The following is a 25,112-nucleotide window of genomic DNA, read 5'->3' on the forward strand; positions in this document are numbered from 1 at the left end:
AGCAAAGTGGGAGCCATGGAATAACCCATGTGAAATAACCCACGTGGAATAACCCACGGAGCAAAGTGGAAGCCATGGAATAACCCACGGAGCAAAGTGGATGCCATGGAATCCCAGTGATATAACCCATGGGGCAAAGTGGAAGCCATGGAATAACCCACATGGAATAACCCATGGAGCAAAGTGGGAGCCATGGAATAACCCATGTGAAATAACCCACGTGGAATAACCCACGGAGCAAAGTGGGAGCCATGGAATAACCCATGTAGAACAGCCCAGGGAGCCATGGCATCCCAGTGGAACAGCCCAGGGAGCACAGCCGGACGCCCAGGCTGGGGTCACCTGGGCGAAGAAGGTGCCCAGCACCACGGTGCAGAAGATGGGGTTGCGGTAGATGCCCTCGAAGACGTTCCTCTCGCCGTGGATCTTGCGCGCGTTGATCTCGTTGAAGAGCTGCATCATCACGAAGGTGTTGAAGACGATGGTGTAGTGCTCGGTGGGGGGCGAGTGCAGGGGCGCGTTCCGGCCGCTGTCGATGTCGAAAAACTTCTCCCCTGAGCAGGAAAATAAAAGGATTTGGGGAAGGGAAGGTGTGGGAGAGGTTTTACAGCTTTTTGTGAGACAGAGAGAAGTTTGAGAAGAGGATCCGTGTTTACGCCGAATGAATTTTCTAGCAGGGTTGTTGACATAGAATGACCAAAATGTCCCAAAATAGAAAATAAGAAAGAAAGAAAAAACAATAGAAAAAACAATAGAAACCAAGAAAGAAAGAAAAACCAATAGAAAGAAAGAAAACCCAACAGAAAAAGCCAGAGAAACCAATAAAGAAAAAACAATAGAAAAAAGCAATAGAAACCAATAAAGAAAGAAAACCCTCCTTTTTCCCCTTTCCTTTTTCCCCTTACTTTTACCTTTTCTCCTTTTCTTTTCCCTTTCCTTTTCTCCTTTCCTTCTCCTTTTTCCCTTACCTTTTCCTATTCTCCTTTCCCTTTCCTCCTTTCCTTTTCCTTTTCCCCCTTTCCCCTCCCTTTTTCGCCTTTCCTTTTCCCCTTTCTCTTTCCCTTCGTTTTCCTTTTCTCCTCTCCTTCCCCTTCCCCTTCCCCTTCCCCTTCCCCACTCCCTCTCCCTCTCCCTCTCCCTCTCCCTCCTCCCCTCCCAGGACACGGTGGCGCCGTGGCTGACCCGCGAAGAGCAGGGTGAAGATGATGGTGAGCTGGTAGACGGCGTGGCCCAGGATGTTTTTCATCATGGTGCGGGAGATGAGCGGCTTGTTGCGCCCGTAGGGTTTGCGCAGCAGCAGCGACTCGGACGGCGGCTCCGTGGCCAGCGCCAGCGAGGCGAACGTGTCCATGATCAGGTTCACCCACAGCATCTGCACGGCCTTCAGGGGTGAGTCCTGAGGGGGGAGAACGTGTCATGCCACCAAAATAAACCTTTGTTCCCTCTTTGTTTCACTCTCCTCCTAAAAACCTCTAAAAATCGCTCTTGGGTACTCAACACCTTCCTAAAACATTCCCAAACATCTCTCCTTTGCTCCAAGCTCCTTGCACTGCCTCACAAAGCACCTCCCAACCCCCAGCTCTTGGTCACGTCCCTAAACTTCAACAATCCATGGGAAACCTGTTAAATCCAACAGGTTTATTTATTCTCCTGCTCCAGTGAAGAACAATCTACTGAAAACCTGTTAAATCCAAGAAATGTATTTGCCTGCTCCACCAGAAAACAATCTACTGAAAATTTGTTAAAAAAATCAAGGAATTTATTCTCTTGCTCCACTGAAAAACAACCCACAGGGAACCTGTGAAATCCAACAGGTCCATTCATTCCCCTGCTGTCTACCTGGGTGGTGCAGGCACTAATGAAGGCCACGATGATGCCACCCACCAAGGTGACATCCCCCATGTCCCACCCGTCCAGGTGAGCTCACCTGTGTGACACAGGCCCCGGTGAAGGCCACGATGATGCCACCACCATGTCCCACCCACCGAGGTGACATCCCCCATGTCCCACCCGTCCAGGTGAGCTCACCTGTGTGACACAGGCCCCGGTGAAGGCCACGATGATGCCACCACCATGTCCCACCCACCGAGGTGACATCCCCCATGTCCCACCCGTCCAGGTGAGCTCACCTGTGTGACACAGGCCCCGGTGAAGGCCACGATGATGCCACCACCATGTCCCACCCGCACCAGGAAACAGCTGGGAAACAGCTGGGAAATGGACAGGAAACAGCTGGAAAACAGCTGGGAAACAGCTGGGAAACAGCTGGGAAACAGCTGGGAAATGGACAGGAAAGAGCTGGGAAACAGCTGGGAAACAGCTGGGAAACAGCTGGGAAATGGACAGGAAAGAGCTGGGAAACAGCTGGGAAACAGCTGGGAAATGGACAGGAAGCAGCTGGAAAACAGGCAGGAAAACAGACTGGAAACAGCCAGGAAATAGCCAGGAAATAGCCAGGAAAACACCAGGAAACGTCTGGGAAACAGCTGGAAAATGGTCCAAAAACAGCTGGGAAAATGCTAGGAAATGGAAAATGGACAGGAAAACAGGAACACAGACAGGAAACAGCCAGAAAAGAGCTGGAAAACAAACAGGAAGACAGCTAAAAAACAGACTGGAAAACAAACAGGAAAACAGCTGGGAAACAGCTGGGAAACAGCTGGAATTGGGATGGAAACAGCTGGGAAACAGCTCCCTCCTCATGGCAGGGATTGGCTCCATCCCGGGCCGGGCGCCTCTGCTGGGAGCCCAAAGGAGGGAGAGCTCAGCCCGGAGGTTTCTGTCCCGGCCCGGGTTGAGAACGGCCCCGCAGCTTCCCAAAAATCCCCCAAAATCCCCAAAAGTCCCCAGGGCAGCGGCCGGGCTGCGCTTCCCGGAGCCGGCACTGCGAGGCGCTCGCCCCGCAGGAATTCCATGCAGGAATTCCAAGCCCTGCCCAAAACGAGCCCATTCCCGGCGTTTTCTTTTTCCCGGATTCCCCAGATCCCAATCCCACCCCAAAGGGGAAATCCCCGCCTGTTGCAGGGCATGGGGTTTAGGGGAACAGCCTTCCCTGCTTCTGGAATTGTGTTTGGATGTTCAGCACATTCCTAAAAACACTTCCCAAAAATCTCTCATTTGCTCCCCGCCCAGCTCCTGCTCATGTCCCTAAAATCAATTCACAGGGAATCTGTTAAAAACAACAGGTTCATTTCCCTGCTCCTTTCAGACAGGACAAAAAAGCACCAAACCAGAGTTTTCCCCCATAAATAAATTCCCAAAGCCTGATCCAGCACCGTGCCTGGAACTGGGGTGAAAAGCTGCAGGGAAAACCAAATCCTGGGGCTGCCATGGCTCTCCTGGATCCAGCAGAGACACCAGGACAGGGCAGGCCCCTGCTCTGGGACCTCCAAGGAATTCCCAACCCCTTTCTCACAGCCCTGCACAGCTCAGACTCAAACCCAACACCCTAAGAAAATCCCTTTTCGGGTTTTTAGCTCATCCCAAAGATTTGGAAAAGGGATTCCACAGTCTGGAAGCAATCCCAAGAGCAAAGGAAAGGCCCCAGGCTCCCCTACCATGGCAAACCCAACGTCTGCTTTCTTCAGGGCTGGGCCGTCGTTGGTGCCGTCCCCTGTCACAGCCACCACCTGCCTCTGGTCACCCACGGTGCTGTCGATGATTCCTGCGGTGGAAAGGAGAAATGAAACCTCCAGGGAAGGATCCCAGCCCGGGTCAGGCTGGAGAAATGCCCGGGAGGAGCCCCTGGGAGGGCAGTGCCCACCTTTCACCAGGGTGTGCTTGTCGGTGGGGGACGAGCGCGCCAGCACCCGCAGCTTGGGCCAGATCTTGTCCAGCTGCTCCTGCTCCACCTGCAGCACCGGGAAAAGGGAAGTGATTCCCCCCAGGAATCTTCTGGCCCACCAGAGAGCAAATCCCAGCTGGGACAGGACAGTGGGTTCACCCCAAACACTGCTGAGCACACCCCAGCAGGAAATGAGGAAAGCCCAGCAGGGACTGGGAAACACAGCAGGGACTGGGAAACCCAGGGATTGGGATTGGGATTGGGATTGGGATACCCAGCGGGGTTTGGAAAACCCAACCAGATCCTGAAAACCCATCAGGATTCAGAAAACCCCTCAGGATTTGGGAAACCCCTTGGGATTTGGGAAACCCCTCAGGATGTGGGAAACCCCTCGGGATTTGGGAAACCCCTCAGGATCCAGGAAACCCCTCAGGATCCAGGAAACCCCTCGGGATTTGGGAAACCCCTCAGGATCCAGGAAACCCCTCAGGATTTGGGAAACCCCTCGGGATTTGGGAAACCCCTTGGGATTTGGGAAACCCCTCCGATCTGGGGTTTTTGCAGGGCGCAGCTCCCGCACCTCTCCCTTCTCGTTGCGGATGAGCCGGTTGAACTCCTTCCCCTCCAGGCACAGGAAGTCCTCCCCGGGCAGCAGGATGCCACACTTGGTGGCGATGGCCCGGGCAGTGTTGATGTTGTCCCCTGTCACCATGCGGACGGTGATGCCCGCGCGCTGGCACTTCAGGATGGCATCGGGCACCTGGGGACAGGCACGGGGACGGGGTGGCACCGGGAACGCCGGCAGTGAGGCAGCTCCTCGTCCCTAAAAGCATCTGGAGAGGGCTCTGGAGGGGTGAGGGAGCTGCATCTGCCACCCCAAGGGGAAGAGACCTCACTGCCACCTCGGTGCCACCTTGGTGCCACCTCGCTGTCACCTCCCTGGGTGCCAAGGCACGGCCAGGCCGTCCATAAAGCAGGAATTTCATCCTGTGCCACCCCACTAATGGGTTTATCCATCAGGGAGCAGTGGGGGGAGAGGGGAAATTGGAGTGAGCAATGAGCAAATCGAATCAGGAGCCTCCAGAGCCGCGGCAGCCGGGGCAGCTGCAATGCAATTCCAGATTGCCAGATCCTGACATCTCATCAGGGACCAGGAGAGCTCCAGCTGCATCCAGGGGCAGGAGTGGGGCGTTATTGCATTAGCCCAGAGGCAGCTCAGAGGGAAAACCAGCTCCAGCAGCCCAGGGATTCTTCCTGGCTTTTTCCATCCACCTTTGGTGCAGCCTGGAGCAGCACAGACACCAAGGATTGGGAATTTTGGGTGGGAGCACGCTGCCATGGTGTTGTGTTGTCCAAAAGTGGGAGAGAAGTGCCCGCAGTAGAGATGGACACAAAGGAGCTACTGGAATTCCTGGGGGGCACAGCAGGAATGGGCACAGAGGAGCTGCTGGAATTCCTTGGGGGAACATCAGGGATGGGCACAGGGGAGCTGCTGGAATTCCCTGGAGGAACATCAGGGATGAGGACAGAGGAACTGCTGGAATTCCCTGGGGGAACATCAGGAATAGGCACAGGGGAACTGCTGGAATTGCTTGGGGGAACAGCAGGAATAGGCACAGGGGAATTGCTGGAATTCCTTGGGGGAATATCAGGAATAGGCACAGGGGAACTGTTGGAATTGCTTGGGGGAACATCAGGGATGGGCACAGGGGAGCTGCTGGAATTGCTTGGGGGAACAGCAGGAATAGGCACAGGGGAACTGTTGGAATTCCCTGGGGGAACATCAGGGGGTGGACACAGAGGAGCTGCTGGAATTCCTGAAGGGAACAGCAGGGATGGGCACAGAGGAGCTGCGGGAATTCTTTGGGGGAGCATCAGGAATGGACACAGGGGAATTGCTGGAATTGCTTGAGGGAACATCAGGGATGGGCACAGGGGAATTGCTGGAGTTCCTGAGGGGATCACAGCCCTGAGCAGCAGGAAAAGGGCCGGGAACAGCACAGGACAGGGGTGCAGGTGGGATTTGGCACCTCGGGCCGCACGGGATCCTCGATCCCCACCACAGCGATGCAGGTCAGCTCAGACAGGATCTCGTTCTCGCTGTCCCAGTCGGGCTCTGCATCCGCAGGGAAATCCCGGAATGCCAGGCAGATGGTCCTGAGCCCGTGGCAGGCCATGGGCTCGATCACCTTCTTCACCATCTCGTCCCTGTCCTTCACCTTGAACAGCCGCGGCTCGCCGTTCTTGTCCAGGATCTTGGTGCACCTGAGGGGAGCAGGAGGTGAGGCAGGGCCACATTCCTGGCACCCATCCATAAAAAGGGGCTGTTCCTTTTCACAGCCCCATCCAGATTTCCTAAATCCACCCTAAAAACTCTCAGCACGTTCCTGTCACCACATCCACAAAAAGGGGCAGATCCCCCTTCCACAACTCCCTCCAGCTTTCCCAAACCCACCCAAAAAACCACTTGGCACATTCTTGGTACCCCACCTACAAAAAGGGGCTGTTCCCTTTTCACAGCCCCCTCCAGGTTTCCTAAATCCACCCAAAACCACTCAGCACATTCCTGGCACCCCATCTATAGAAGGGACACACCCCCCTTCCACAGCTCCCTCCAACTTTCCTAAACCCACCCTAAAAACACTCAGCACATTCCTGGACCTCACTTCCAAAAGGGGCTCATCCCATTTCCACAGTTCCCTCCAACTATCCCGAAACCACCCTAAAAACACTCAGCACACTCCTGACACCCCATGTACAAAAAGGGGCTCATCCCCCTTCCACAGTTCCCTCCAACTATCCCGAAACCACCCTAAAAACACTCAGCACACTCCTGGCACCCCGTCTACAAAATGGACTATCACCTTTTTCACAGCCCCCTCCAGCTTTCCCAAACCCACCCCAAAACCACTCAGCACATTCCTGGCACCCCACATCCAAAAGGGGGCATTCCCCTTCCACAACTCCCTCCAACTTCCCCAAACCCACCCCAAAACCACTCAGCACTTTCCTGGCACCCCATCCACAGAAAAGGGGCTGTCCCCTTTGTCACAGCCCCTCCAACTTTCCCAAACCCACCCAAACCCCACTCCTGGCAGCCCACCCGGGCCCCCCCTTTCCCCGAGGCTCCCCCAGCCCCCGGGCACCCCGGGGCAGGGGCTGCAGCAGGGATTACTTGCGCAGGATGATCTCGGAGGCGCCCTTGCTGTACATGCGGAAGCCGCCGCCGCTGCTCCTCAGCACCGTGCTCATGGACTTGCGCACCGAGTTGAAGGTGTACACCTGGATTGGGGGCAAAAATAACAAATCAGCCCCACAATCTGTAAAGCTGCTGTGGTTATTGCAGCGCTGCGGGGTCGTTCCCCCTGGGAATGCACAGCCATGAGAATTCCCCAAGGGAAATCCCAAAGGGAAATCCCAAGGACATGCACATGCCTGAGAATTCCCAAAGGGAAATCCAAGGACATGCACACCCCTGAGAATTCCCAAAGGAAATCCCAAGGAATTCCCCAAGGGAAATCCCAAGGACATGCACAGCCCTGAGAAGTCCCCAAGGAAATCCCAAGGACATGCACACCCCTGAGAATCCCTCAAGGGAAATCCCAAGGAATTCCCCAAGGGAAATCCCAAGGACATGCAGAATTCCTCCTGAGAATCCCCCAACCCTTTTTTATCCCCCCTTTATTGTAGATATGCACAGAGTTTCACAATAGGTTTCTGTATATTCATTTTAATATTTCACATTTAATCGTTGTACAGAGAGCTCTTTGGTCACTGTGTCTTTGCAGCCTCAGCTCTGGCTCTCACCCTCATTTCAGAGTTCAGGGGGCCCCTCTTATCTCCCTTTTCAGTTGGGGAGTTCCCACTCTTTTTCCTTACTGAGGCAGCTTGCGAGCACAGCAGAGTTAACAGACTAAAGGAGTTAAAGCAGCACATTTCACTAAGCCAGCAAGCTACAGCCACCTAAATCCCAAATGGATTTCTACCCCGGTGATTTCTGCTCTGTTTCAGACCTTGTAGAGCTTCTCCTCGGGCACCTCGTTGCGCACAGCCTGGTAATCCTGCTTCAGGTCCAGCACGAAGCCCAGCAGGGCACACTCGGTCTTGTTGCCCACCTGGCGGGGCAGCCCCCCTTCCTTCTCTGGTGGCTGCAAAAAGGAGGGAAAAGCAATGCCAACCCCGGGCGTGGAGCAGGGTGGGATGGTGCAATGATGGGTGCAATGATGGATGCAATGATGGGTGCAATGATGGGTGCAATGATGGGTGCAATGATGCCTTAAGTTTCAGCTTTTGTATTTTCCAGACTCTGTACTGCATTAGGATATAACTCTGAACTTCACGTGTTCTCCTCACAGCTCAGGCACACAGAACAATCCTTTTCCAGCCCCAGAATTGCAGCTTCAGCCCCAAAAAGTGCAAACAACAGTGGATTGAGGAGAGCAATCGGTGAGGATGGGACTGCAGAACCTGGAGCTGTGATTAGACAATTAAACCTAATATGGAAATGAACCAAAACCTATAAAAGTGTGAAAACTCGTGGCTCTGAGTCCATTTGGGGTGGAGGCTCTTGTACTGCCCAAGGTGTGTCCTTGAAGGGGCTCCTTGGGCAGGCAGGACAGGGGACAAGGTGAGGGGACAGGGACAGCCCTTCCCCAGCAGCTCTGGGGTCACTGTCACCATATTTTAACAAATCCCTGCTTTATTCCTCTAACTCTGTCCAGCCTGCGTTGTAAGTTCCCTCTCAAGACACCCCCAAGCCTCGATGCTGCATCTCACCAGGATTTTGGAGGTGTAGGCAGAGTTGATGGCCACGCCGTGGACGATGAGGTCCAGGGTTTTGGGCAGGATGGCCTCGGGGTCGGGGATCTGGCGGTAGTGGGTGTCCCCCACGTAGGCCTGCACCACGGTCATGCGGTTCATGGTCAGCGTGCCCGTCTTGTCCGAGCAGATGGCCGTGGCGTTGCCCATGGTCTCGCAGGCGTCCAGGTGCCTCACCAGGTTGTTGTCCTTCATCATTTTCTGCGAGCACCCCACAAGGTCAGGGCTGGCCTCGCCCCGTCACCCCCGTCCCTGCTCCCCAGGGCCAGGCCTCACCTTGACGGAGTAGGCCAGCGAGATGGTGACGGCCAGCGGGAGCCCCTCGGGCACGGCCACCACCAGCACGGTGACGCCGATGATGAAGAACTTGACGAAGTACTGGATGTAGATGGGGGTGCACTCGGCCAGCCAGGGCCGCTTCTGCACCCCGAAGGTGTCGATGACGAAGTAGAGCACCAAGATGATGACGGTGATGGCCGACATGATCAGCCCTGGGGACGAGGATGAGGTGAGGGGACACGGGACAGGGACAGTGCTTCCCCAGCAGCTCTGGGGACACAGGGGATGGGGACAAGAACAAGGTGAGGGGACACAGGATAGGGTCAGCCTTTCCCCAGCAGCTCTGGGGACACTGGGGATGGGGACAAGGATGAGGTGAGGGGACACTGGGGACAAGCACAGCCCTTCCCCAGCAGCTCTGGGGACACTGTCACTGTCACTGTCACTGTCACTCACCTGCCTTCCCAATCTGCACCGCCAGGCGCGTGAGCTTCCCCTGCAGCACCGACTTCTCCTTCTTGGGCACCTTCACCTTCTTCTTCTCCTTCTCCTCGTTCTCCACCCCCTCCTGGCTCTTCAGGGGCTGGATCTCTAAGGCCACACCATCCTGAGTTTTAGCTACAGCCCAGGGGGCAAAAGAAGACACCACGTGTGAACAGGAGAGACCCAGGCCAGCCTGGAGGACACCACTGAGGAGGATGGTGGTGGCAGAGAGAGAGAGAGAGAGAAATCCAGGACAAGAACCACTCCCGACCACACACGCGTCCGAGCACATGGAAGCTCCGTGTCCAGGCCCTGCCACCTCTCTCCGGGGTGCTTTTGTGTCCCCTACCCCCTGCCCACGGATAAGGGATCCTCAGAGGTGACTCTCTAGGCAGCAGACCCTCCAGGCCAGATTTTGGGGTCTCTTCCAGCCTCTAAGCCTGCGGAGGACTGGGGGTGCTTTGGGATGAGCCCAGAGATGCTCCAGTGTCCCCAGTCCCTCGATGAGTGTCCCCAGGTCCCCCAGTGCCACCTCTGCAGTGCCCTGTGGGCAGCCCAGGGAAGCGACGGAGGGGGTGAGATGGAGGGGAGGGTTAGAAATTGGGATGGAGACTGGAGAGCAGGGAGCCAGGAATCCTGCAGTGCCAGCCTGGAGCCATCCACCACGCCATGGGGGCCCGAAAGAGCCCGGCTTCCCGTTCCTACAGCTGGGCTAACCCAGCTGCAAGGGTAAACCCAAGGCTGGAAGCTTTGGAGAGGGATGGGCAGCCCACCAGAGGAGCAGCAGTGGCCCCAGGGACCTGTCCCCTCCTGGGCCACCCCGGAGCAGCTCCAGAGGAAGCTCCACGGTGACAGGAGACCCGACACGGACACAACAAAGCACCCGGACACAGCTGACGGCAAGGAGGGCAACTCAAACTGCTGAGAGAGAGAGAAACAGAGAGAAACGGAAACAGAGAGAGGGGTGCAGAGAGAGAGGTGCAGAAATGGGGCTTCCTCCACAGCCTGCAAAGAACAGGGTGAGAAACACTGGCGAGGAGACGCTCACGGAGTCGAGGCCATGGCAGGACAGGGTGCAAGCGTCCCGTGGGCCAGAGCTCATCCCAGGAATGCCAGGAGGGCACCCCCAGCTCTGCCCTGAACACCAACCCCCTGCAGGGACAGCTCTAAACCACCAAATCCCTGCTGGGACTCATGGGGGTATCCCAAGGAAGGGATGCTCTGCTGAAGTCCTGCTGAAGGGCCTTGTCCTCCCTGAAAAATGGATTTTCCCCACGCAGGAACAATGGGAAGGTTCATCCCAGTGATGCCTTAGGATTTTAGCTTTCATCTTTTTCATACATTTATAATCCTGCAGTCCTTTAGTGTAGAACTCTAAACTCCATATCCAGTGTGAGCTGCTGCTTTCCCATTTTTACAAAAGAATTCCTCCGCAGGCCTGGGAATCAAGGACACCTCACTGCCTCAGGCCCCGAGAGATGGAAACAAAAGTGAGTTGGGGGAGCAAACTTGGGGTCAATCACTTCATTACCTGAAGCTGTAATTGGCAGATTAACCCCCAATATGCAAATGAATCAAACTTACAAAAGTGTTGTGACCCGTGGTCCATTTTTGGGCGGGCTCCATCTGCCCTAAATGCACCTGAATATTGTTATTTCAATAAACAAAACTGCTTTTTATCCCCTTAATTCTGTCTGGCCTCCATTTCTGGGTAGTCCCAGCAAGGCATCACCGCCCTGGGGTGGGGTTTTGGGGACACCACGGGACCTTTGCACCCTGTCCTGGAGAAACGAGGCGAGAGTCCCGCCGGAGCAGCAAAGAGCACAGACTGATGAGGAGAAGGAAGAAGGAGGAAGGAAGGAAGGAAGGAGGAATGCCTGGTAGTTAGTGTGGTGCTGGTTCAAAGGATGGAGAGGCTGGCGTTACCTTTGTTGCGGTTTTCGGGGGCTCCGCTTTTTTTACCTGTTCAAAGAGAGAAAGGGGGGAGGGCTGAGCACAGGGAGCCACATTCCCCATCCAGCTGGGCTGCTCCCAGGGGCCACTCCAGTGGTCACCTTCTGGACACCACGCCTTGCTCCACACAGCTCGAGGCTCCAGAGCTCCCAGGCTGCCCTGGGCGCCCCTTTCCCAAGGATTCTGCTTTTCCCCACCTGTAAATCACCCCCAAACCCCAGCAGTGCCTTGAGGGTGTTGGAGGTGCCTCAGATTTCCAGGAGGAGAAACCACGGAGCAGATTTGCAGCAGAAGAAACCTTCCTGCAGCTCCAGGTCCCTCCCTCCCTCCTGCTGCCATCAGATCCGGATGGGGAGCACAGACTTGTCCCCCACTGTGGGCAGCACCAGACCCAGAGCAGGGAGCTGTGACCCCCAAAATCTGTCCAGGTGGCACCTGGGGGTGCACCTCAGCCAGCCTCAGGTGACAAGGGCTTTATGTCACCCCACAAACTGGTGGCACCCCCTGGCCTGCTCTGCTCCCAGATCCATTGAGCTTGAAGGCTGGGAAAGCTGCAAGCACTGGATGGCTCCCAGTGCCATTCCAGTGCCATTCCAGTGCCACTCCCAGGGCATCCTGTCCTGCCACCTCCACCGTGGCAGCCGAACACTGGAACTCCACAGCTCCCAAATCCTGGCAGTCCTGGAGCTGGGGAGGGCAGGATCCAGCTCAGGGCTGGGGAGGGCAGGATCCAGCTCAGGGCTGGGGAGGGCAGGATCCAGCTCAGGGCTGGGGAGGGCAGGATCCAGCTCAGGGCTGGGGAGGGCAGGATCCAGCTCAGGGCTGGGGAGGGCAGGATCCAGCTCAGGGAAGGCAGGATCCAGCTCAGGGAAGGCAGGATCCAGCTCAGGGAAGGCAGGATCCAGCTCAGAGCTGAGGGCAGGATCCAGCTCAGGGCTGAGGGCAGGATCCAGCTCAGAGCTGAGGGCAGGATCCAGCTCAGGGCTGGGGAGGGCAGGATCCAGCTCAGGGCTGAGGGCAGGATCCAGCTCAGGGCTGGGGAGGATCCAGCTCAGAGCTGAGGGCAGGATCCAGCTGCAGGGGAGGGCAGGATCCAGCTCAGGGAAGGCCCAGCACAGCCCGGCAGCCTCTCCCGCCTGGCACTGCCTCCCGGGAAGGGCTCCCTGGCACAGGGATGCTGGAGCAGCTGGCAGTGCCAGCCTGATGCTGCTGCCAGCGCCCGATCCCGGTGAGGCCAAACCTGCTGAGCAGGGCACCAGGGACACAGGGAGCTTCCCCAGCAGGGAATAAGCAGCTGGATGTGAAAGCTGAGACAGCAGAGCGCTCCAGTCCCAGCACGATGGGAACACCCCGGCCTGGCTGCTGTCCCACCCCTCCTCTGCCTCCTCCACCCCCTCCTTTCCCCCAGGGAGCTCAGGCAATGTTCAGGAGAGCCTCAGCCAGGTCCTGCAGGGTTTGGATGGGCTAAAAACGCCCTGTGGGCACCCAGGACTCACCTTCCCACCACCATGGGAGGGACAAGGAGCAGTGCAGGGGAGCTGCCACCAGCCCCTCTTCCCGGGGGATCCTTGATCCCCCACCCACAGCTCCAGGATGGAGAGCAGGGTGATGGAGAAGGTCCCAGAGAGGTCTGGGAGCACGGGGGGACCAGGTGGAGGGGACAGGGAGGGACCCCCACCCTCTCCCTGTTCCTGCCTGGGCCAGGGCAGCTGACCCCGATGTGGGGAAGAGCCTGTGGATGTTCCCAGGAAAGGGAGAAAGGAGGGAAAAGGCAGGTTCAGGGCATTTTCTTACCTTTCTTCACTTTCTTCTCCTCGTCACCTTCTCCTGCTCCCAGGAGGGTGAAGATGATCCCTGTCTGGGAGTTGATGCCCACGGCAGTCACCACCATCCTGCCCGAGCCCTCCATCACGTGGGTACCTGGCAGGGCAGAGACCCCCAGGTGAAACCCCCAGTTCCCATCCCACAGAATCCCAGACTGGTTTGGCTCAGAAGGGACCTTCAACCCGACCCCCTGCCACGGGCAGGGCCAACTTCCCCTGGCCCAGATTGCTCCAAGCCCTGTCCAGCCTGGCCTTGGACACCTCCCTGCGAGCAGAGCCCACCCTGATCCCAGCCCAAACCCACCCCAGCCCTGCATCCACCCCAGAACCCTCACCTGACAGCAGCATGGGGTCTTTATCCATGGATTTCTTCACCTGGTCTGACTCCCCGGTCAGAGAGCTCTCGTCTATCTTCAGGTCATTGCCCTGGATCAGGATCCCGTCCGCAGGCAGGAGATCACCTGGAGAGGAGGAAAAGCAGGGATCAGCCCGGCCTGGGCTCAGCCCTGCCTGCTCCATCCCACAGGATGCTCCAAAAGGATCCCAAACTGGGGCTCAGACCAGCTCCAGAGGGAGGAGAAGCAGCAGGTGGGGTTTGGAAGGGACAGGTGCACTCCGATGAAATCCCAGAGCTCCCAGATCCCCGCTGGAGACTCCTGGGGAGGATTTTGCTCAGTGCTTCCCCATCTGGTTTTAATGAATCCTTCCCAGAGCTCCTGATGCATCCAAAATCCGTATCCACCTGCCAAGTATGGAATTGGGCCCTTGGGAAAACAAACACGGTGTTGGATCAATCTCCTTCCTGAACGGGAGGAATATTCCCCGTGGGAAACGAGGAGCAAGGCCTGATTGATCCCAGGGGCTGCAGCTCCTGGATAAGGAAACATCCACCAGTGCCTCCAGGCCAAGGAAACAATCCCCAGCAACTCCTGGGTAAGGAAATATTCCCCAACATCTCCTGGATAACAGAATATTCCCCAAGAACTCCTGGGTAGGGAAATATTCCCCAGCATCTCCTGGATGAGGAAATGCTCCCCAAAACCTCCTGGATAAGAAAATATTTCCCAACAACTCCCAGGTAACAGAATACTCCCGAAAAACTCCTGGATAAGGAAATATCCAGTAACATCTCCTGGATGAGGAAATGCTCCCCAAAACCCCCTGGATAAGGGAATATTCCTCAAAAACTCCTGCATAACAGAATATTCCTCAACATCTCCTGGATAAGGAAATATCCAGCAACATCTTCTAGATGAGGAAATGTTCCCCAAAACCTCCTGGATAAGGAAACACTCCCCAACATCTCCTGGCCAAGAAAATATCCAGTAACATCTCCTGGATAAGGAAATATCCAGTAACATCTCCTGGATAAGGAACTTTTCTGCAACAGGGGCAAGGTTGGGAAAATAAACTAACACGAACTGATAAAATAAATTAATTCTGATGCAGCAGCTCCTTAAAGCTCCAGGCCAAAAAGAGAAGGTGAGTGGAGCTCCATCACCTCCATGGAGCAACCAGAGGAGCTGCATGTCCTGAAGGAAGGAGGGCTGGAGAATTTGGGAGCAGGATCCCAGGGGAGCAGAGCCCCAGCCCCACTCACCGTACTTGATCTGGGCGATGTCCCCCACCACGATCTCGGCCACGGGGATCTGGATCACCTGGCCCTTGCGGATCACCGTGAACTTCTGCTCCTGCTCGATGCGGCTCTGGAGGCCGCGGAACTGCTTCTCCTTGCTCCAGTCGTTGAAGGCCGTCACCAGCACCACGATGATGACGGAGAACAGGATGGCAGCGCCCTCGATCCAGCCCGCCTGCGCCTCGCCCTCGTCCTCCACGCCGCCCGAGGACTGCCCGCACACTGCCCGGAGAGCCCGTGGGTACCCCCAATGAGGGAACTCCCATGGGATACCCCACACGGGAGAATTCCCATGGGGTAACCCCAAACACTGCCCGGGAGAGCCCATGGGATACCCCAAATGAGAGAGTTCCCATGGGATAACCCCAAACACTGCCCAGAGAGCCCGTGGGTACCCCAAATAAGGGAATTCCCATGGCATACCCCAAATGAGAGAGCTCCCATGGGATAACCCCACACACTGCCCAGAGAGAGAGCCCATGGGATACCCCAAATGAGGGAATTCCCATGGGATACCCCAAATGAGAGAGGTCCCATGGGATAACCCCACACACTGCCCGGGAGAGCCCATGGGATACCCCAAATGAGAGAGTTCCCATGGGATAACCCCAAACACTGCCCAGAGAGCACCCATGGGATACCCCAAATGTGGGAATTCCCATGGGATACCCCAAATGAGGGAATTCCCATGGGATAACCCCACACGGGAGAATTCCCATGGGATAACCCTGCACACTGCCCAGAGAGAGCTCCCTTGGGATAACCCCAAACACTGCCTGGGGCAGGGAATTCCCCATGGGATAACCCCACACACTGCCTGGAGAGAATTCCCCATTGGATAATTGGTCCTCTCCCAAGGATGGGGGGATGCCATCACCCGATGCCCCCATCCCAAACCCCTGCTCCTGCAGGGAACGGGGCAGATCCCAGAGTCCCCCCACAGGGAATGGGGCAGATCCTTGAGTCTCCATCCCAAACCCCTGCTCCGAGAGTGCCCATGGGATACCCCACACAAGGGAAATCCCATGGGATACCCCAAATGAGAGAATTCCCATAGGATAACCCCAAACACTGCCCAGGAGAGAGAGAGCCCACGGGATACCCCACACACTGCCTGGAGCAGGGAATTCCTGCTTGGATAAACCCACACACTGCCCAGGAGAGAGAGTTACTGTGGGATAACCCCACATGAGAGAATTCCCCATGGGATAACCCCACACACTGCCTGGAGAGAATTCCCCATTGGATAACTGGTCCTCTCCCAAGGACGGGGAGATGCCAACACCCCCATCCCAAACCCCTGCTCCCACAGGGAATGGGGCAGATCCCAGAGTCCCCCCCCAGGGAATGGGGCAGATCCTTGAGTCTCCATCCCAAACCCCTGCTCCCACAGGGAACAGGGCAGATCCCAGGATATCCCCACAACTAATGGGGCAGATCCCATGAGTTTCCATCCCAAAGCCCTGCTCCTGGTGGGAACGGGGCAGATCCCAGAGTCCTTATGCCAAAGCCCTGCTCCCCAGGGAACAGAGCTGATCCCAGGATATCCCCACAACTAATGGGGCAGATCCCATGAGTTTCCATCCCAAAGCCCCCCCGGGAAGGGGCAGGCCCGGGTGCCAGGCGGGCACTCACGCTCGTTGTCCCCGCCCGGGGGGTGGTAGAAGGAGAGCCCCAGGGAGATGATGGCTGCGATCTCCAGGATGATCAGCGTCACGTCCTGCAGCGCCTCCCACACCAGCTGCACGAACGTCTTGGCCTTCTTGGGGGGGATGAAGTTCTGGCCGAAGACCTGACGCCGCTTCTCCAGGTCCGTGGGGTTCCCAGACAGGCCTGGAGGGGTGGGGAGAGCAGGGATCAGGGCAAATCCCTCTGCTGGCCCTGCGGAATTCATCAGGAGCAGCTCCCTGCCCGCCCTGGAGGATGGGAGGTGCTGGCAGCCGGGAGACAAGGAGCAATTAAATAAAATAGAAATAAATAAAATAGAAATAAATAAAATATAGACACATAAATAAAATAAATTAATGAAATGTAAATAAATTAAGTATAAACAAATAAATAAAATAAATAAAATTAAACTATAAATAAAGTATAAACAAAAAATAATATAAAATACATAAAGTATCAAACTATAAATAAATAAAGTATAAACAAATAAACAATATAAAATACATAAAGTACAAAAAACTAAAATATAATTAAGTAATATATACAATATAAATAGAGTATAAAGAAACAAATAAATAAAGTATAAATAAAGGAATTAATTAAATAATACATTAAGAGACAAAATAGAAATATATAGAATATAAACAAATCAAAATAGAAATAAACCAAAATATAAGCAAATAAATAACTAAATAAACCAAAATATAAACAAACAAATAATGTATCGGGCTGCAGCCTGGAGAGTGCCACTGTCACCCCGGGCAGGGGACACCTGGCGAGTGCCCAGGTGCTGCCAGCTGGCACCAGCAGCCTTGTTTACATCAAATGAGCCATAAATCTGGGAAATCCGGGCAAATCCGGGCAATTCTGGGCAATTCTGGGCAATCCTTGAGCTGGGGGCCACCTGAGCCCTGTCCCTGCAGCCCCTGGAGCTGCCAGAGCCTCTCCCAGCCCTGGAGACACCGGATCCGAGCTGGGATTTGGGAATGGGGCAGATCTGAGCTGGGGTTTGGGAATGGGGCAGAGCCAGATGGGATTTGGGAATGGGGCAGATCTGAGCTGGGGTTTGGGAATGGGGCAGAGCCAGATGGGATTTGGGAATGGGGCAGATCTGAGCTGGGGTTTGGGAATGGGGCAGAGCCAGATGGGATTTGGGAATGGGGCAGATCTGAGCTGGGGTTTGGGAATGGGGCAGAGCCAGATGGGATTTGGGAATGGGGCAGATCTGAGCTGGGGTTTGGGAATGGGGCAGAGCCAGATGGGATTTGGGAATGGGGCAGATCTGAGCTGGGGTTTGGGAATGGGGCAGAGCCAGATGGGATTTGGGAATGGGGCAGATCTGAGCTGGGGTTTGGGAATGGGGCAGAGCCAGATGGGATTTGGGAATGGGGCAGATCTGAGCTGGGGTTTGGGAATGGGGCAGAGCCAGATGGGATTTGGGAATGGGGCAGATCTGAGCTGGGGTTTGGGAATGGGGCAGAGCCAGATGGGATTTGGGAATGGGGCAGATCTGAGCTGGGGTTTGGGAATGGGGCAGAGCCAGATGGGATTTGGGAATGGGGCAGATCTGAGCTGGGGTTTGGGAATGGGGCAGAGCCAGATGGGATTTGGGAATGGGGCAGATCTGAGCTGGGGTTTGGGAATGGGGCAGAGCCAGATGGGATTTGGGAATGGGGCAGATCTGAGCTGGGGTTTGGGAATGGGGCAGAGCCAGATGGGATTTGGGAATGGGGCAGATCTGAGCTGGGGTTTGGGAATGGGGCAGAGCCAGATGGGATTTGGGAATGGGGCAGATCTGAGCTGGGGTTTGGGAATGGGGCAGAGCCAGATGGGATTTGGGAATGGGGCAGATCTGAGCTGGGGTTTGGGAATGGGGCAGAGCCAGATGGGATTTGGGAATGGGGCAGATCCAGCTGGGGTTTGGGAATGGGGCAGTGGCAATGTGACACTGCCACCCCACAAAGCCACAAGTGCTGAGGGGGTACCAGGACACAAGGCAGTGATGGTGACAGTGACAAAGTGACACTGCCACCCCTAATAAAGCCATAAGTGCTCCTGGGGTCCCTCCAGGCAGCAGTGGGTGACAGTGGCAGTGTGACACAGCCGTGTCCCCAGCACCACCTTAAGGGACCCCCCCCCCCGCCACCCTTCTCCACCTTAAGATGTCCCCGGGGTCACTGCCAGGTCCGGGGACGCTCTGGGAGTGGCCCTGGGCACATCCCGGTGGTGCCTGGAGCAGCCTGGCAGTGCCAGGGGACCCGGGCCCTGCACTCAGGGGACAGCTCCGAGTCACTCTGGGGACACCCCCTGCCCACCCTGTGTCCCTTTGGGGACCCCCTCCGTGTCACTCTGGGGACACCCCCTGCCCCCCCTGTGTCCCTTGGGGGACCCCCCCTGCCAGTCCCGTGTCCCTTTGGGGACACCCTCCGTGTCACTCTGGGGACACCCCCTGCCCACCCTGTGTCCCTTTGGGGACACCCCCTGCCAGTCCCATGTCCCTTTGGGGACCCCCTCCGTGTCACTCTGGGGACACCCCCTGCCAGCCCCGTGTCCCCCCAGCCGGAGGAAGCTGCAGGACCGGTGCCACCCAGCCCAGCTGCAGGGAGGGGACAGCTGGCAGCTGGCACAGCAGCCTCGGTGTCCCCTCCCAGCCATGACGGGGAGGCTGAGCAGGATCTGGGATGTCCCGGCCTCATTCCCCACCAGAGGGTGGAAAATGCTGCTCATGGCCACAGAGCCGCGGGGACACACGTGGGGACACAGGGGACACATGAGGACACACGTGGGGACACGTGGGGACACACGGGGACACAGGACAGTCCCACAGCACAGGGGTCCCAGAGCAGATCCCACCCACGGGGATGATCCCAGGGCTGTCCCCACCCTCCCCGGGGAATTGGGGGGTTCGATGGCTCTGTGCTGGCACAAGGAGGGTGACAAAGAGCCCGTGCCACCCAAATGCCACTGCAGGGCCGATTAGAAGGTGACAAAGAGCAGCAGAGCCCTGGGCAGGTGCCACCCGTGGGGACACTGCAGACTCTGGCACGGAAAATGGGGTAGGAATTCTGGGTGGAGGCCACACGTGACAGCAGGGAGCTGTCCCCAGTGCCAGCTCTGCCCGGGGACAGCACTGTGGGGTGGCATGAGGAGCCCCCGCAGGAATGGGGCTGGGGGTGGCAGCCCGGGGCGAGTCAGGGGGGCTGTGCTGGCACCCAGGGGACACAGTGACTCAGCAGAGCCACCGCCTGCTCACGGCCGTGGGACACCCCACGCCACCCCAAAGCCACTCTGGAGCTGCCCCGAGGGTTTGGGGTCTGCTGGCACCTCCTGGGGCACAGCTGCAGCTGCCAGAACCAGCAGACCCCAAAGCGACACCGCGGTGGGGACCCCAAGGGCCACCCAAGGCGGCTCTGGGGGACCGTGGCCGGTGTTTGCCACGAGGACAGCGCCAGGCTGGAGAGGGGACAGCAGTGCTGCGGCACAGGGTGGCACCGAGGGTCAGGAGCCACACGGAGCCAGGTGGGATCAGAGCACAGATCCCACAGCGGGACAGGGGCCCTGGCAGGGCCACTCACCTTCACACAGGGGGACACGGCCTGTGCCACCCCAGCGGGGTGATCAGCAGAGGGACACGAGCATGGGCATGGGGACAAACACCCGGGAGCAGGGACACGGAGCTGGGACGTGCCCCCCTCTCAGCGGGGTCAGAGGTGCCACAGGTTCCCTCGGGATTTTGCTCTTCCCAAAAATCCCCGAGGATTTGGAGAGAACCTTTCTTTGCTCTCTGGGATCTGGGGCAGCTCAGCTCCACGGGAGGGACGTGCCAGGGGCATCGGGGTGGGACTGAACCCTTCCCCTCCCCTAAAAGAGCCTTTTGGGTTCTCCTCCCACCCCACAGCAGCGTGACCCCACTTTGGCAGGGCTGAGCACATTGTTTTGTGACCTGGGCTTTGTATTTCCACCGGGAGCTCCCCCCCTGCTCTAACGACATCCCGATATTGTCTCTCCTTCCCGGTCCCACTCGCAGCTGGAAAGCTGCAAATCCCCCCCGTGCAGCACTAAAAATATCCCACAGATTGTCACAGCCATGTCCCCACCCCACAGATTGTCACAGCCATGTCCCCACCCCACAGCCCCAGAGCTGTATCCCCATCCCACAGTTTTAGGGCCAAGCAGCTCCAGGGCTCAGTCCCCACCCCACAGATTGTCACAGCCATGTCCCCACCCCACAACCCCAGAGCTGTATCCCCATCCCACAGCTTTAGGGCCAAGTCCCCATCCCACAGTTTTAGGGCCAAGTCCCCATCCCACAGCTCCAGGAAACCCCTCGGAGCTGGAATCAGGGGCTCTCTGCCCCCTGCACCCCCTCAATGCCAGGGAAGGCTCCACTGCTGTGCCCCCAGTGCCACCAGAAGCCAGCCCAGCCCACGAGGGCAGAGGTGACACCCTGAGGCCCTCCCAGAGGTGACCCCAGTGTCACTGCCACCACCCCAGCTGTGCTGCCCAGGTTTTCCTTGGAGCATCCTCAGACCAGGAGGGACCTGGGCCCATCTCCCCATCCCTGGGTGCATCCCCCACCCCCTCTGGGGATGCACTGTCCCCATCCCTCACCCAAAGTGTCACCAACAGCTGCAGGTGGCACCCGGCCACCTCACCAGCACCGTCCAACCTTTACACCCCATAAATGATTAAACAGGGAACGGCTGGAGCAGCACCTGGGCTGTGGGGAGGAGCTCCTCACCCCATCCCACACCTCTGACAGGCCAGGGGTGACAACCCCAGACCACGGGATGGCCACTGCAGCCACCACCATACACTGTCACCTTCACGTGGAGCCATCACAAAAGTGACAACCCCAGACCACGGGATGGCCACTGGAGCCACCACTCTCAGGTGTCATCCTCACATGGCTCCACCCCAGAGGTGACAACCCTAGAGGTGACAACCTGAGACCATGGGACAGCCACTGGAGACACCATCTTCAAGTGTCACCTTCATGTGGTTCCATGCCAAAAGTGACAACCCCAGATCACATGACAGCCACTGGAGTCACCACCCTCCAGCATCACCTTCACATGGCTCTGTTCCAGAAGTGACAAGCCCAGACACTGGGAGCCACCACCCTTGAATGTCACCTTCACATGTCTCCATCCTGGAGCTGACAACCCCAGAGGTGACAACCCCAGACCATGGGAGCCACCACACTCGGGTGTCACCTTCACATGTCTCCATCTTGGAGGTGATAACTCCAGACCACAGGAGCCATCACCCTTGAATGTCACCTTCATATGTCTCCATCCTGGAGGTGACAACCCCAGAGGTGACAACCCCAGCCCACAGGAGCCACCACTATCAGGTGTCACCTTCACATGTCTCCATCCTAGAGCTGACAACCCCAGAGGTGACAACCACAGCCCACAGGAGCCACCACCATTGGGTGTCACCTTCACACGTCTCCATCCTGGAGCTGCCAACCCCCGAGGTGACAGCCCCAGCCCACGGCAGGGCCACTCACCTTCGACCGGCGACGTCTTCAACCTCTTGCAGACGTTCTGGACGCCGCCATAGGAGTCGTTGATCCGGGCCACGGCCTCGGCGCTCCTCACCTCCATGAGGTTCCTGAGCTCCACCAAGGAGCACCCAAAGTCCCCCTCATGGTTGCCCTCGGCCACCGAGTTCCCGGGGTGGTGGTCGGCCACGTTGTTCGTCATCTTGTCACAGTGACGGTGCCACCGGCGCGGCGCTCCTGGCGCGGCCTTGCTCGCCGCTCCGGCGGCTCCGGGGGGGATGCTCCCTTCCCTGGGGGCTTCCCGGGGGGAACGGGCGGCTCTATCCGAGCCCAAGTTGTCGGGATGAAGGTGTAAACAGGATGTGCATGTTACCGCGGAGGCGACCTTAGCAACGCCCGGCGTGCAGCTCCTGCAGCGGGAGGAGGAGGAGGAGGAGGAGGAGGAGGGCTCCCTGGATACCACAGCAACTGGAGCTGCGAAAACAACCGTGGGAAACAAAAATACCGGCGTCAGGAGGGCTTGGGAAGGAGGAAGGCGCCCCATGGGGTGGGAGACGGGGGTGGTGCTACCCCAAGGGGGGGATTTTTAGGGAGAATTTGGTGTCAGCGTGGTTTGGGCAGAAATTCCTGGGTGAGAAGTTGAGCTGGGAGTGTGGAGCAGGGAAAAGCCACAGCTGCGGGGCCGGGCAGGAAAGGAGCCCAGGTGGTTCTTCACTTTCAGCCCAGACAAACCCTCCCGTTGATTTTGGGTTAAAAATACCCCTCAGCAGTGGGAAACAGCTGCTTCCTCCCCTGGGCAGGACGTGGGGGCCGGAGCATTGCTCCCTGCCCTGCTGGCAGGTAGGGAACGATCCCAATATCCCAATATCCTGACATCCCAACACCCTGATATCCTGATATCCCAACATCCCGATATCCCAACACCCTGATATCCCAATATCAAAATATCCCAATATCCTGATATCCCAACACTGTGATATCCCAATATCAAAATATCCCAATGTCCCAATATCCCAATATCCTGATATCCCAACACCCTGATATCCCAATATCAAAATATCCCAATATCCCAATACCTTGATATCCCAATGTCCAAATATCCCAATGTCCCAATATCCAAATATCCCAATGTCCCAACATCCCAAATTCCCAAAAGTCTGATATCCTGATATCCCAATATCCAAATGTCCCAGTATCCCAATGTTCCAATACACCAAATTTCCAAAATCCTGATATCCTAATATCCCAATATCCCCATGTCCCAATATCCCAGCATCCCAATATCCATGGGAAAGGGGCTGCAGCACCCCATGGCCCCACATCAGCTGGGACATGCCACAGGAACCACGAAAGAGAAGAGGGAAGTGGCAGAGAAGCCACCAAAACCTGGGATTTTATCGGAAATTGAGGCTTTTCTGTCATGACCTGTTCCGAGGTGGCTCCCTGAGGGCACCGAGTGGCTCTCAGTGTCCCTAAGAGCTGCCACCCCGGTCACAACCCCCCAGCGAGGACAGCGGAGCCCCAAAAACACTTCAACCGAGCCAGGCAGGGACCACGAGCACCCCACAGCCCCCCCATTCCTCAGGGATTTGGGGGCTGGGATTCCCTGCTGGCATCTCGGAGCTCTAGGGACAAATAGGGACATGGAGGGAACAGCACAGGCCAGAGGGAAAAAGGGATTTTTGTCAGCCAGGGTTAGCTGTGCTCCCAAGCTCCAGGGACGCTCCCGGCACTCCAGAGGCAAAAAGGCTGCGAGGGGAGGCTCTCATGGAGAGAAAATAAAATCTTTCTGAGGGCAAAATAAATAAAGATCGACAAGGGAACGGCTGCTCTGGTGGCATCCAACCCAGAAGGGGCCCAGGGGCAGCAGAGCAGGCTGGGGAGGGACAGGGGGGGACAGGAGGGAGGAGGGAGAATGTCCACGGCTGATCCCGGTACACACGGGAGGCACCAGCCCTCACCAAGCCCACAGAGAGGCACCAAATCAGCACAGGGCTGCCATGAACAGCCCCAATTCCAGCCCCAGGGCTGCCATGAACAGCCCCAATTCCAGCCCCAGGGCTGCCATGAACAGCCCCAATTCCAGCCCCAGGGCTGCCATGAACAGCCCCAATTCCAGCCCCAGGGCTGCCATGAACAGCCCCAATTCCAGCCCCAGGGCTGCCCCACATCCACAACTGCCCCAATTCCCAGCCCAGGGCTGCCATGAACAGCCCCAATTCCAGCCCCAGGGCTGCCCCATCCCAAACTGCCCCAATTCCAGCCCCAGGGCTGTCATGAACAGCCCCAATTCCAGCACCAGGGCTGCCCCATCCCAAACCGCCCCAATTCCAGCCCCAGGGCTGTCCCAAACTGCCCCAATTCCAGCACCAGGACTGCCCCAAACTGCCCCAATTCCAGCCCTAGGACTGCCCCAAACTGCCCCATCCTAAACTGCCCCATTCCAGCCCCAGAGCTGTCCCAAACTGCCCCAATTCCAGCACCAGGACTGCCCCAAACTGCCCCATCCCAAACCGCCCCAAATCCAGCCCCAGGGCTGTCCCAAACTGCCCCAATTCCAGCCCCAGCCCCAGGCACTTTCCAATCTCTGGGGCAGCACAACCCCAAAGAAGCCGACCCTCCCTCCTGGCCCTCCTTATCCCGGCAGCAGCACCCCCAGGGCAGCTCCCGGCACTATCAGGGCACCACAGGCACCAACTGCACCCCGGGGACAGCAGTGACACCAGAATGGCCCCACCTCGGGAGGGACCTGTGCCCCAGCTGCAGGAGGGGGGAGCGGGGCAGGATGGGGGGACACCAGGGTGGGGACACTGGGATGGGACACAGGGATGGGGACACAGGGATGGAAGGACACAGGGATGGAAGGACACAGAGACTGGACACAGGGACAGGACACAGGGATGGCACACAGGGATGAAAGAACACAGACTGGACACAGGGATAGGACAGAGGGATAGGGGACACAGGGATGGAAGGACACAGGGATGGAAGGACACAAGGATGGAAGGACACAGGGATGGGACACAGGGATGGGGACACAGGGATGGGGACAGAGGGATTGGGTGAATGGGGATGGGGGACGCAGGAATAGGGAAAATGGGGATGGGAAACCTGGGGATGGTGAAGATGGGGATGGGGAAAATGGGGAGGGGAGGACAG

The 25,112-nt window shown here is 57.2% G+C and overlaps 1 protein-coding gene across 1 annotated transcript in view; it reads right to left on the reverse strand.

The window, feature by feature from the left end:
* Positions 1-25,112, reverse strand: part of ATP2B4 (ATPase plasma membrane Ca2+ transporting 4) — a 51,288-nt gene that overhangs the window by 11,523 nt on the left and 14,653 nt on the right. The window contains exons 2-19 of the mRNA XM_039702581.1: positions 21,960-22,427; positions 16,412-16,609; positions 14,741-14,998; positions 13,476-13,601; positions 13,112-13,237; positions 11,291-11,326; positions 9,338-9,499; positions 8,879-9,093; positions 8,561-8,803; positions 7,798-7,932; positions 6,960-7,066; positions 5,815-6,049; positions 4,365-4,544; positions 3,764-3,851; positions 3,558-3,664; positions 2,130-2,210; positions 1,183-1,396; positions 127-554 (exon numbers count right to left, since the gene is read on the reverse strand). Coding sequence (XP_039558515.1) covers positions 127-554; positions 1,183-1,396; positions 2,130-2,210; positions 3,558-3,664; positions 3,764-3,851; positions 4,365-4,544; positions 5,815-6,049; positions 6,960-7,066; positions 7,798-7,932; positions 8,561-8,803; positions 8,879-9,093; positions 9,338-9,499; positions 11,291-11,326; positions 13,112-13,237; positions 13,476-13,601; positions 14,741-14,998; positions 16,412-16,609; positions 21,960-22,155 — 3,135 coding nt within the window. The 5' untranslated portion in view covers positions 22,156-22,427. The remainder of the gene's footprint in view (positions 1-126; positions 555-1,182; positions 1,397-2,129; positions 2,211-3,557; positions 3,665-3,763; positions 3,852-4,364; positions 4,545-5,814; positions 6,050-6,959; positions 7,067-7,797; positions 7,933-8,560; positions 8,804-8,878; positions 9,094-9,337; positions 9,500-11,290; positions 11,327-13,111; positions 13,238-13,475; positions 13,602-14,740; positions 14,999-16,411; positions 16,610-21,959; positions 22,428-25,112) is intronic.

The sequence above is a fragment of the Passer montanus genome, unplaced genomic scaffold (genome assembly GCF_014805655.1).
Source record: "Passer montanus isolate IOZ18808 unplaced genomic scaffold, ASM1480565v1 scaffold157, whole genome shotgun sequence".
In the NCBI taxonomy this organism is placed as follows: Eukaryota; Metazoa; Chordata; class Aves; order Passeriformes; family Passeridae; genus Passer; species Passer montanus.